This window comes from Penicillium malachiteum, assembly GCF_028827825.1.
Source record: "Penicillium malachiteum strain IBT 17515 chromosome Unknown utg000001l:1.0-8184562.0:1.0-8186909.0, whole genome shotgun sequence".
Classification (NCBI taxonomy): Eukaryota; Fungi; Ascomycota; class Eurotiomycetes; order Eurotiales; family Aspergillaceae; genus Penicillium; species Penicillium malachiteum.
Window position 1 is genome coordinate 4,053,985 of NW_026643094.1, and position 12,587 is coordinate 4,066,571.

The following is a 12,587-nucleotide window of genomic DNA, read 5'->3' on the forward strand; positions in this document are numbered from 1 at the left end:
AACCCACAGAGCCCGAGGAAGGGAAATTCCAAGAGAGAGGGAAACTTCAAGAGGCGCAGACCATATGGTCCTTACGGTTCTGCCTGATACATCAATCGATTTATAATGCCGCCTATACTGAATGAATTGAATTTGACCAAGAATTTGCAGTAAACCTCGGCTGATGCTTCTGTCATAATGAAGTTCGTTTCACGTGTACAAATATTTTACATGCATGTGTTTAACATGAAATGCATCTTATGTGGACGTTGCTCATAGGATTCCATCGGTCCTTCAAAGATTCGCAAACGGCGTGTATCGACGTATCTTGCCCTGGGAAATGGCCTCTTCCCTTGATTTGGGATCAAGGACTCGCCGGTTGAAGAATGCTCTGGCACTGGCCCAGTCATTGGTCTTATGGGCCATCTGAATCACGTCTCTTGATTGCAACATGAAGTCTATGATCTTAGGCGCATGGCGGTCGCCAAACCAGTTGTCAGAAAAGCGGCCGTAGAAATCAAACTTGCGGAGCCAGCTGTTGTAAGAGGGATATGGGTAGTGCAATATCATCGCCTCTTCACCTGAGGGTTTGATTGCACGGCCAGCGTAACCGGAGAACAGATGGGGTCCGCTTGGCTCAACGTATGGTCCGAGGCGGACTGCGCTCTTGCCATTTCCATAAGCAGCAAAGTTGGCATTGCGGTCTACACCGTTAACCCAAAAGTGCGTGCAGTCTTTGAACGGTTCTGAGGTCTCAAAGTCGACTGGAAGCGCCTCGTGATTTGTAAAAGTGACATGACCTATTTGAAGGTCCCTAGCCCAGGCGCGTGACTCTATTAGAGGTCCATTGAGCAACTCATCCAGATCCATGTGGAGAAGCCAGGTATAGCCATGATTCATCAGATAGGCGATTGCATGTTTCATATTAGCCATCTGACGTCGGATGAGGCGGCTTTCTGGTGTCATGGTAGGTTCAACTTGTGAACCTTCTAGGAGTGTGACTGGCCTATCACCACAAAGGCGCTCAAATAACGGCCGCTCATGTGGGTCGTCCATGTATATTGCTACATGCTGTACCCACCGGAGATGATAATCAAGCCAGTCCGGGAGCGTAAGCCCAGGGTGTAGAACTGTGGTAGCTATCGCTATGGACGCATTCTTCTGTATTGTCTCCGGGCCGTGTTCTGGGGCAAGGGGGTAATTGGATCCATTTTGGTTCGACGAGTTCCAAAAATTAGAACTGGATAGAAGGCAGCCTGAGATTATAGTCAAAGCCAAAATCTTCAAAAATGTGTCAAATCGGTTGCCCATGGCAAAAGAAGGTTGACTGGTGCAAATTTCCTAGGAGTCAGAGTTGGAAAGCGCCAGTAAGACAAGATCATTTTCACTTTTGGGCCACAGAGTGAAGGCCCATGTAAGCACGGCATATGTGATTCAAGCTTTAGACCCTCGTTTGCTTGGAGCCTAAAGTGGACCAACCACTAGCGACGAATCCCGAACGGCTGAGTAAATTATCCTGGAAGGGTTTCCATGTCTTAGAAATTTCACTCTCATTGTAGGGCAGGTGCCCAGGTGGAGATTCCCCCCAGGGCTAGTATACGTACTCCATAGCGGGTAAGCCGGAACGCCTACCCCGCCGAGGCAGGCATGTGCCAAATGCATGGGCTACTATCGGAATTGAGATAATCCGAAGCCGATAAACTAAACCTAAAGCGGCTAGCTGATTTTGGAAGTGGCAGAACTCCCGTGAGCGGTGAGAATACATTAATTAGCAATGGCCCCGGGGATGCTTGTTAGATTGAAGTTCAACAAACCGAAGATCATGAATTCATATACAAATCTTGGAAGGATATACACAGAAAATTGAGCCATGGCATTTCCTCCGCATATGGGATTCCCGATCTCACAAAATTTAACATTCAATGGATATAAACACTCTTCCGGGAAACCCACTTCCCAATAACAAGTCTCCCGAGGTCACACACTATGAGATGTTGTCGTCAATGCCCTCGATATTCATTTTACCAACTCACATGCCCCTGCATATATTACATGAAAGTGAAGCCAAGCTTGTCAAATATGGAGGATCCCTGACATATGACATTGGCGAAGCAGGCTTAATTCTGGGAAAGGTCAGCCATAAGAAACGTGCAGTTCTAGAGCTTCGTTCACGGGGACTCTGGACTGAGGAAATCCTTGAAATTGGCAAATTCCCTAAAACAACTTCGGACTCACATCCCGAGATACCTTCAAAACGACAGAAGCTGTCTCATGAGCAAAGTGCGGGAAACGCCTCCAGCGAGATTGTGGATCTATGCACTGACTCTGAAGAAGAGGGAAATTCGGAAGTCAAAGCCCAAATTGATCCAAGTGAGGCTATATTGAGCACAACAGTGGACATTGGGCACAAAGTGACTGTGCTTAGACTGGACTGGCTTGTGCAATCTATCAAGAATGGGGAACCTCTTCCTATGAGTCCATTCCTTGTTTATCACGGACGAAAGATTGCAGCTCCATTAGCCACGCCCAGTCAGCCTGTCACTATCGTAGCTGACCAGATCAAACAAAGAGCGATAGAAGACGCAGCCAAGAGACCGGCAATAGAAAAACAAACGATTCATCCCAGACGCTCCAGACAAGACCCAGAAAAACATTCCAGCCAACGACACCCGCCAGTGCTTTATCGAGAAACAACATCTGAAAATGATGATACCACTCCACTCCCACCACAACCAGATTGGGTTCGCGACCATGTTGTTTATGCTTGCATGCGATCGGCACCTCTTCATCCTCCAAACGAAGAGTTTATCTTGCAACTTCTGAAGATCCGCCGAATCCGGCAGTTTACACTTGACGACATCGGTGTACGAGCATACAGCACGTTCATTGCTGCTATGGCTGCGTATCCATACTTAGTGAAACGATCTAGTGAGATTACTGCACTACCTGGCTGTGATGTGAAATTGGCCAATCTCTTTGCAGAGTTTCAGCATCACAAAAGTTCCACCAATGAAGAAGGTTTTGTTTCAGCGGCACAGGCTCTGGAAACCGATCCAATCCTGAGAATTTTGACTATATTTAACGATATCTGGGGTGTTGGACCAAAGACCGCGCGTGACTTTTATTATTCCCGAGGCTGGAGAGATCTCGACGACATTGTTGAATTTGGCTGGAATTCCCTCTCTAGGGTCCAGCAAATTGGAGTCAAATTCTATGATGAGCTGCAACAAGGTGTCTCACGCATGGAGTCGGAATCTATAGCCGGAATTGTGCGCCAACATGCTAATGCTGTGCGTCCGGATGCAGACCAGCCCATCGGGGCCATTCTAGTAGGCGGATACCGACGTGGGAAGGAATCAAGCGGCGACGTGGACCTTATTCTGACCCATCGGGATGAATCAGTCACTCGGAACCTTGTTGTGGATATTGTGGCTAGCCTGGAAAAAGCGCATTATATTACGCATACACTCTCTCTACATGTTGCGTCTACTCATCGTGAGCAACAAACGCGACCATTTAGCGCAGAGGATGGTCACCATTTTGATACACTGGACAAAGCTCTTGTCGTCTGGCAAGATCCCAATTTCGAGAATTCCGAAGATCATGACCCATCGGATAGTACTGAGGGTGCAAGTAACCACAAGAAGAACCCCAACCCCCACCGTCGCGTTGACATTGTCATATCTCCATGGAGGACCATTGGCTGTGCTGTACTTGGGTGGACTGGTGATACAACATTTCAACGAGATTTGAGGCGATATGCAAAGAAGGCTCATGATTGGAAGTTTGATTCTAGTGGAATCAGAGAACGCACGACGGGCGGTCAAGTTGTGGATCTGGAACACGATGGAGATACATGGCAGCAACGAGAGAAACTGGTGATGGAACGTTTGGGGATAGGGTGGAGGCCACCTGAGCAGCGATGCTCACGATGAATAATATAGATGAATTTACTGAGAATTTATTTTCATTCAAATTGCCCTTCGGCTGATAATACAACATGCATATCATGACAATTGACTGTTCCCTTCAATTTTCCTGATACTTGCCAACAAACTTCTCAATGGCTTCATTCACCACGGTATGATGTGTGCGGTTCAAGAAATGAGCACCTCCGTCCACAATCACCAATTTAGCATCTGGCGAGTGAGTAAAAAGCTCGATCTCTTCTCTGGCATTTGCGGCCGAGAAAACAACATCCTTCTCTCCCTATTACAGAAACTCCCAGTCAACATCGCCCAAGATGAAATGGATTTTGTATAGTGGGACTTGAACTTACATGTAGCCACAACACAGGGCAACGGATATCTGAAAGCCGAAGATGCAAAGGACCTCGTTCCGCGAGGGTGATAGCAGCCATTCGAATACGTCGCCGGCCATCATCATCGCGATAGTTTAACTTGATTGACCGAAGCCAGAAATCACGAACCTCGGCAGTGCACTCGTTGAACCCAATGTTAATTAGTGCATTGCAGTACACGTCGTCTGGCTCGAATCCAGGTGTAGGCGTGCTAGAAGTCCATTGCTTTGCAAAACCAGTAACGATACTTGCGCCGTCCCAGCAGCCAAGCTTTCGACTCCGCTCCGATTCAGAATCCATAGATGTGCCAACGGGAATGATACCAATGATCTAGGGAATAAGCATATGACTGCAGATAGGGATTAGCGTAGACATACCCTTTCAGGATTCAGGAGAGCCATTAAAACAGTGACACAGCCGCCCTGACTCGTTCCTGATATAAACACACGCCCAATACCCAAAGCGTCCAATACTTGGAAGTTCATCGCCGCAGTGTCCCAATATGTCCAATGCTCGGCAGCTGTTCGTGTCTGACCATGTCCAAGAAGTTCAATGGCTATCAAGTTTATTTGACTTGCAAGTTCTGCATCATCAAATTGTTGCCTAAATAGCTCTGAAGTTGTCGTAAATGCGTTCACTAACACAAGGGTCGGCTTGGCTGGGTCATACTCCCGAGGCATCTGATATGCGGCATCGATGCCACCCAGGTGAGGGACGCGAACGGTCTTCGTATTAGACATGACTGGTTACTTGGATCAAAATTGAAAAGTTTTGATTGATTTATCCGTTTTGTCTAATTTTACCGCTTCCCCAACCTCATACTTAAATGGTTCAGTTACAAATAGTTGAGCCTTCGGGGAAATAGGGAACTAGTGGAGCCACATAGCGGAAGATCCGTCACTCGGTCATAAGGCGAATTAACAGCCAAGGAAGAGATCGTCGCGCAAGGAAACTGTATTCATATCATTCATACATCATTTGTTCAACGGGCTGAAGCTCCTTTCAAATGTCATCGGCTAGCTCCACCACCGGGCCTGTGAAGCGCTTCTTCCCACGAAAGGCATAATAATATACAGCACCAATGAAAACCCAACCCATAGTCACAACAACACAGTAATTCATGTTGTTAGGAGTGACGGGCTCGACAGTAGGGAAGGTGCTGAATACCATTGCGAGGGTCAACCAGAGCAACGCAATGATATTCACAATCGGTCCCCACCTTGGACCAAGATTAAACATCCCTGATTCCACCCCTCGAACAACCGGAGAGGATGTCCGGCGCCCATAGAATAGCATGAAAGCAATGGGAGAAAAGTATGAGGCATACATGCCCAGGATAGCCATTGACAAGACAGCGTTGAAAGCAGTCGAGCTTCCCAAGTAGATCAATCCTAGAAGCATTTGCAGGAATCCAACAGCTAGTACCATGCGTACAGGCACTTTCAGAGTTGGGTTCACGACTGAAAAGAATTCGGATGCTGGCAGTCCATTATCTCGTGCAAAGGCCCAGGCTGTCCGACTAGTTGAGGTTGTGCCGGCAGCATTAGCGGCTAATGCGATTAGAGTAACACAGAGAGCCATCACAGATGCTCCAGCTGGTGATCCGGTCACGTTCAAGAACAGTTGCATGAATGGGAAGCCGGTTTTTGAATCGAGCAGATCCTGGAGGTTTCCCAGAGAGAACAAGAGAACGATCACATAGACGAGTCCGATGAGACCGTTGATTGCAACACTGCCGACCATAGCAAGGGGCACATTTCGGGATGGCTTGGGTAATTCTTCGCTGAGATGACAGGCAGCGTCATATCTAAATAGCAGCAATAGTACGGTTAGCTTTTGTACTAGACATCTTCTTTTGTATATACGTACCCCAGAAATGGATAGACTGCACTCAGTAGTCCAACCAACCAAGAGACTCCATCGTTCCTCCAGCCACTTGTATTAGAGAATTCGGCGAAGACATATTCGGCGGAGTGCTTCGATGACATTGAACCGAGAACACAAACAATCGCGATAAATCCTATAACATGTAATACCCCTGTTGAAACATTAGTTTGTAGCCCGCATACCATCTTCAGCGCTTCTTCTGGCTCACCTGCAACAGTGTTCGTGTGAGGTAGAATTCTGGATCCGAAAATATTGACCGCGGTCGAATAAGCCAAGATCAACCAGTAAAAGAGCATTCCCTGCCATCTTGCTGGAACATATATGTCGAGATTATTAAGTGTGATCAAAGCTTGAAGCTGTAACCCAGCTGCAAAAGCCGCTGAGGCGGCGAGAACGAGTTGTCCGCCGATAGAGATCCAGCCAGTAAACCACGATGCGGTGGCTCGGTATGGGGCGGGCGAGAGACAGTGGACCCAGTGATATTGTCCTGTGGTTGGAGTCATGGGTTAGCGGTATAATTAAAATAGAGATAGATCCGCATGTATGATAGTAGAGTGGTAGTACAGGATATCTTACCTCCTGCAGTAGGATAGATGGAAGCAATTTCCCCCAGTGAGAGAACAATAAAGATGGTGCCAATCAAGGCAATCAGACTGATATGTCACACTATGTATTAATTTCCACAATTCAAAACAGACGGATATTGAACATTGGAACCTACTAATTATAGAATAGACAAGGAGCTCCGCCATTCGTCAGCGCCGTCGAGACTACTGATGAGAGAGCCTCCCAAGTCGCCATCAGCGAGATTTGAAGACAAACAATAGACCATAGTGAGAACTCTCGACGAAGTTCCTGCACATGGCCCAGAGCAGCCAGCTGCTCTTCATCACTGACGGGCTTCTCCGGGAAAGCCACCTTGCTATCGTATTCCACTCCAGAAATTGAAGCCATTGGTGTGCACAGCACGGTATTCAAATGAGCAGGAATTGAAGTTTCCTTGAATGCCCAGACTACTACAACGGAATTGGGAGCATCTCGATCTTATAGCCGCGGGAATAATAGGAGAATTACTAGATAAGGAGAAAGGGTCACCAGCGCAATTGCGGCGCTCAATCCGCACTTTCCCTCGTTATGACTTAGGCACAGATCATCCTGAAAACAAGGCTTATCATCAACAAGGGTACTCAACTTCATTACGAACGGTGTATGGTTTATCGCCTTGGCTCCACCATGGCTTCCCCGCATTTTATGCAGCAGGATCTATGAAGCTGCCTATCTCTGCGCAGCTATTCCGCATTTCAAGTTGAAGGTCATGATTAGCCAAATTGGACCGGATGTGTAGGTTCAGGGCCCAATCACTGGATCAATTTCAAGAAGCCACTGGAAATGATTGGGCAGAGGTGGTGGAGTCTGTTCAGCCCTTCCGTATAACAGTCATTGCTCGGAATCGGAATTCAGGGTGGAGATGCAGTATCATCCCTTGTTCATGCAGCGATAATCAATTCAGGGATCTGGACAAGGCAGACATTGGAAATCAAGTGGGTATATTCTTGGAAGTCATCAATGGTTCTAGAACGTGCACACGGTGGTGGTAGATCTGGAAGTTCAAAAAAGTCCATCGGAACTCCAGTTCTGGATAGTGGAATCAATATACTTCAAAGGACAGTGCACACTGGCACAATGCAGTCCTCTGGGCTCTCTCCGCATGTGAACCTTGTTCAGCGGAACTTGAACCGAGCTTGAAGTATTCAATGATCGGTGATTGGATATTTCAGAAATTCGATGTTTTCATTATGTAACAGTGTTCCAGTGTTGTCATTCTTACTCCCTTGATGAGCCTCGGATTCGGAACGACAAGATATCACAACTTTCAATGACTTATACTACAAACACCTGTATCTATAAGATGACTCGAATTTTAGTGTCAAGATATACTACAGACCAACATTATCTTGATCAGTTATCTTCATTATCTAAATCTTACACCCATAATTGATTAGATTTCCATTCATATCACTCTGAATAAGAACCGTTATCGATCTCGGTTTGATTCCGTTGTTCCGAGATCTTCCCCGCAGTTCAATTTGATTATCGGAATTGATACATGCTGTATAAAACTCCACACACCTCAAACTTGAATACCATTTGAAAGAAAAATCAGTGTACATTACTAGAGCGAAATGATCCACCCCCTCTCTATCCTCTCCGAAGAGGAGACCAACTTGGCCCGTGATGTCGTTAGAGCCGCCCACCCGAACACCGTGATTGACTTCAGAGAGATCTACCTACAAGAGCCTCCCAAAGCACAACTATTGGAATTCCTAGCGATAGAACATGCGGGTCGCCTGAGCCCAACGACCCCTCGGCCACCCCGTCTGGCACTGTGTCAATACGATGTGATCGGCTCTGACCGAATCCCCTCATACCAAGAATCGGTTGTGGATATTGTGGCTCGGTCGCGGGTGAAGCATACCGTCGTGGGCAAACAGCACCACGCGGCGCTGACATTGACTGAATTCGACACATTGGTGGACCAATGCATGAAGTCACCACTATTCCAGCAAGCGCTGGCCGACTTCGACCTGCCTGAAGGGTTTGAGGTCGTGATTGAGCCATGGCCATACGGTGGACTGGATAATACCGAGGAGAACCGTCGTTACTTCCAGGCCCTGTGCTTCGCTCAGGATAAGCGATCAGGAAACCCAGACTCCAACTTCTACTCGTTCCCATTGCCGATCATCCCAGTGATGGATGCCCATACACAGCAGATCATTCGTGTTGACCGACCTGCGACCGGCGGCAAGGGGGATGGCTTGGTTGAACAAACCTTCAAGCGGGATATTATCGGGCACTGCAAGCCGTCGGAATATGTTCCAGACCTTTTGCCAGAGGGCACTCGCAAGGATCTGAAGCCTTTGAATGTTGTTCAGCCAGAGGGACCATCTTTCCGCGTCACCAATGAGTCTCTTGTTGAGTGGCAGAAATGGCGTTTCCGCGTGGCTTTCAATCCGCGTGAGGGTGCTACTATCCACGATATTTGGTATGATGGACGCAGTGTCATGCATCGATTGGCTATTAGTGAGATGGTAAGTTTAGCTCGGTGAAAAATGTAACATTACGATACTAACTTTGACTAGACTGTTCCTTACGCTGACCCCCGACCACCCTTCCACCGTAAGCAAGCGTTCGATTTCGGTGATGGTGGTGGTGGAAACATGGCCAACAACCTGTCCCTTGGTTGTGATTGTCTTGGTGTCATCAAATATCTCGATGCAGTCATTACCCAGGCCGATGGAACTGCGCAGAAGCTACCCAATGCCATCTGTCTCCACGAGCAAGATAATGGAATTGGCTGGAAGCACTCCAACTGGCGAACTGGCAGAGCTGTAGTGACTCGCAATCGTGAATTCGTGGTTCAGTTCATTATCACCCTGGCCAACTACGAGTACATCTTTGCTTACAAGTTCGATCAATCCGGTGGTATCACCGTGGAAGCACGCGCCACTGGTATTCTGAACGTCGTGAACATCGACGCCGGAAAGGTCAGCGAGTATGGCAATGTTGTGAGCGGCGGAGTTCTTGCTCAGAACCACCAGCACATCTTCTGTGTCCGTATCGATCCCGCTATTGATGGACAGAACAATTCAGTCATCGTTGAGGAGTCTCACCCAGTGCCGATGAATGCCATGACCAACCCCAACGGCAACTTCTACAAGGTTACCAAGGAGACAGTTCAACGCGCTTCCTGGATCGATGCCGCACCACAGCTGAACCGGACTATTAAGATGGTTAACCCACACAAGAAGAACCCCATCAGTGGAAATAACGTTGGATACAAATTCATCCCTCTCGCCACACAGACACTGCTAGCCGACCCGGAGTCAGTGCAGGCACGCCGTGCTCAATTCGCCCAGCATCACGTTTGGGTTACCAAGCATTGCGAGAATGAGTTCTACGCTGGTGGTCGGTACACCCTGCAAAGCCAAGTCGAAGTGGGTGGTGTGGCAGATGCCGTGCGCCGGGGAGAATCTGTGGAAGATACTGATGTTGTCGTTTGGAACACATTCGGTATCACCCACAACCCACGAGTTGAAGACTGGCCAGTGATGTAAGTTCAATCACCTTCCGAGTCTCAATAATCTTTGACTAATTGGAGTTTCATTAGGCCTGTTGAGATATTCCAGTTGATGATCCGTCCTGCGGATTTCTTCGTCGCGAACCCCTCTATTGACGTGCCTTCTAACAAGAACGGCTCATCACGACTGGCGGATTCTGAGTGCTGCAGGAAAGCACACATCTAAGATTAGAGCATTAGTTTCCAGAGCTTCCATAGCAAGGCGTATTTTCATGTATCATAAATTAGGGAAATGGGCATTTCTTTTCACTTTCTTCAAAAAGGTCATTCTTCTTCACGCGTGCGATTAAGGTTGTATTGTATTAACTGTGCAACGTCATTCACATCATGATTATAAGCAAATCTCATACAACCAGAAGTTGAGAGATCTTGCCGTACATCCCACTCGTGCTCCATTTTTATCATCCGATACTACTATTCATGCCATGTTCAAATTATACATCCGCAGCCAAAGTCGTCAAAGCATCACCATCAACCATCATCTTCATCCACTCATGCATTCCCTTTGCGCCAACTTTCTGTTCGTAAAACTGAATGCTAGGCTCATTCCACTTCAGCACACTCCACTCCAATCGACGACCGTTCGCCTCAACAACCTGCTTAGCAAGGTATTTAAGCAACAAGAAGCCATAACCACGTCCACGAGCAACAGGCTGCACATATAGATCCTCAAGGTAAATACCGGGAGCGGAGCGCCAAGTGGAATAATTGTAGAAGTAAAGAGCCATGCCGACGGGAATTGGCTCGGGGACTTCGGGAGTGGGAGGTGGGGTCACGAGAGCAGTGTAGACGGCACCGCGTTTTGGCGGGGTACCGGGGAAGGAGAGGGTGGCTAGGAGGGATTCATCGGTAGCCTCGACCTCATGCAAGGCCTTTTCATAATCGGCGAGCTCGCGAATGAATTGGAGGATGAGCGGTACATCTGGCATGCATGAGTGGCGGGGTACAGACACGGGGTAAAGCTTATGCCCCGTGGGGAGAACGGGAAGGCGTACGCCATTCGGTTACTTACCTTCTGGCGTTGCCAGGCGGATAGAAGGCTTTTCGGACATGTTTGCAAAAGTACAATGTTGTGCGTACAGGTAAAAGTCAAAGAAATCTTGACAGTTCGAATTGTTCTGGTGGATCTAGACTAGGCCCAGGCGGTTCTAGCCGCTAACCAATTCAAGGTGACTCATGAGGTTGCAGTCAACATTCTGTGAATGGTAGTCAACTGGTGTATACTATAAATTCACGTTATCATTCAAGTTGATCAATGAGTTAGGCACTTTCGTTCCAGTTGACATTTGAACGCATCTTTCAAGAATCTTTTATCAGTATTTTTTTCTTGGCACTGGCAATACATCCATAGCAGTACTATCCTATTAACCTTGGATGACTGGTGAATCATGATTACTAGGTATGCGCGGTATGCGCATGCCCGGGTGCCAGTGCTCAACTTGAAATATACTGGTAGTATACTTTGAGTCATCTCATCAGTCATTCGTCTGAAGTCCGGGGATCCGAGTCATGAGACCGGATATTTTACTCTGTGAAGAGCCTGAGACCCGAAGAAGGCAAGTTTCAAGGACGAAACAACGCTGGACTTGAAGTCGACTGTTCATAGAACCTTCCAAAACTGGAATCTGCTTGCCACTTGTCTTCGCTTTTTCGAGAAACATGAATAACTTGGTGACCGTATACAGCTATGCATGCCCTGTAGTAGGTAGTTGCAAGTACATATGGCCCTGGGAAAACCCGAGATCCTAATATGAAGGCTCTTAGTAAGATTCGAATATTAGAATATGACCGAGTATGAATTTCATTATACTATCCATCTCAAAATATCTGTATTTGGCGTACCAGAGAGCACATGTGCACTTGAGATAAAAGGGCGTTCGATTCAAACTTATGTTTGTCGGGCAACTATTTGCAAAATAGTATCTCGAATACTATAAATTGGGTTATCATGATGTAGACATAGCATGCACAGCCATGATCTACATAATCTACATACTAACAAGTATGCCACGGGCGTGACGCCGAGGCTGACAACCTCGAATGACTACTACTCTTCCCAACCTTAAAAGTGAATCATCTAGCGAATACTCAAATAGTTCAATTATAACTCATTATCCTGGTCTAAAATGTTTCACTAGCGCCACACACACAACCAGTGAAATTACATGCGACTCTGAGATCCAATCTAGTGGTCTTGCTCCCTATATGACGAGGCCTACTGCCTAATATAAATAATAGAGAAAGTGACATGATAATTTGAAGACATCTGGACACATCTAGATC

At 47.2% G+C, this 12,587-nt stretch overlaps 6 protein-coding genes across 6 annotated transcripts; 2 read left to right on the forward strand and 4 right to left on the reverse strand.

Moving 5' to 3' along the window:
* Positions 1 to 273: 273 nt before the first annotated feature.
* On the reverse strand, positions 274 to 1,290 carry N7483_001534 (uncharacterized protein; the record flags this gene model as incomplete). Its single annotated transcript, XM_057084971.1, has 1 exon — positions 274 to 1,290. One exon carries the CDS (start codon positions 1,288 to 1,290, stop codon positions 274 to 276), a length of 1,017 nt encoding a protein of 338 aa, XP_056951120.1.
* A 611-nt stretch (positions 1,291 to 1,901) lies between these two features.
* Positions 1,902 to 3,914, forward strand: N7483_001535 (type-X family DNA polymerase; the record flags this gene model as incomplete). Its single annotated transcript, XM_057084972.1, has 1 exon — positions 1,902 to 3,914. The coding sequence occupies one exon, from the start codon at positions 1,902 to 1,904 to the stop codon at positions 3,912 to 3,914; it is 2,013 nt and encodes a 670-aa protein (XP_056951121.1).
* A 94-nt stretch (positions 3,915 to 4,008) lies between these two features.
* N7483_001536 (alpha/beta fold hydrolase) lies at positions 4,009 to 5,019 on the reverse strand (the record flags this gene model as incomplete). Its single annotated transcript, XM_057084973.1, has 3 exons — positions 4,009 to 4,188; positions 4,259 to 4,609; positions 4,657 to 5,019. 3 exons carry the CDS (start codon positions 5,017 to 5,019, stop codon positions 4,009 to 4,011), a joined length of 894 nt encoding a protein of 297 aa, XP_056951122.1.
* A 262-nt stretch (positions 5,020 to 5,281) lies between these two features.
* N7483_001537 (Amino acid/polyamine transporter I) lies at positions 5,282 to 7,120 on the reverse strand (the record flags this gene model as incomplete). The annotated part of the gene is made up of 5 exons (XM_057084974.1): positions 5,282 to 6,086; positions 6,149 to 6,317; positions 6,375 to 6,653; positions 6,743 to 6,819; positions 6,888 to 7,120. The coding sequence occupies 5 exons, from the start codon at positions 7,118 to 7,120 to the stop codon at positions 5,282 to 5,284; spliced, it is 1,563 nt and encodes a 520-aa protein (XP_056951123.1).
* A 1,229-nt stretch (positions 7,121 to 8,349) lies between these two features.
* Positions 8,350 to 10,470, forward strand: N7483_001538 (putative copper amine oxidase; the record flags this gene model as incomplete). The annotated part of the gene is made up of 3 exons (XM_057084975.1): positions 8,350 to 9,255; positions 9,307 to 10,277; positions 10,335 to 10,470. The coding sequence occupies 3 exons, from the start codon at positions 8,350 to 8,352 to the stop codon at positions 10,468 to 10,470; spliced, it is 2,013 nt and encodes a 670-aa protein (XP_056951124.1).
* A 268-nt stretch (positions 10,471 to 10,738) lies between these two features.
* N7483_001539 (GNAT family N-acetyltransferase) lies at positions 10,739 to 11,356 on the reverse strand (the record flags this gene model as incomplete). Its single annotated transcript, XM_057084976.1, has 2 exons — positions 10,739 to 11,226; positions 11,317 to 11,356. The coding sequence occupies 2 exons, from the start codon at positions 11,354 to 11,356 to the stop codon at positions 10,739 to 10,741; spliced, it is 528 nt and encodes a 175-aa protein (XP_056951125.1).
* Positions 11,357 to 12,587: the final 1,231 nt, after the last annotated feature.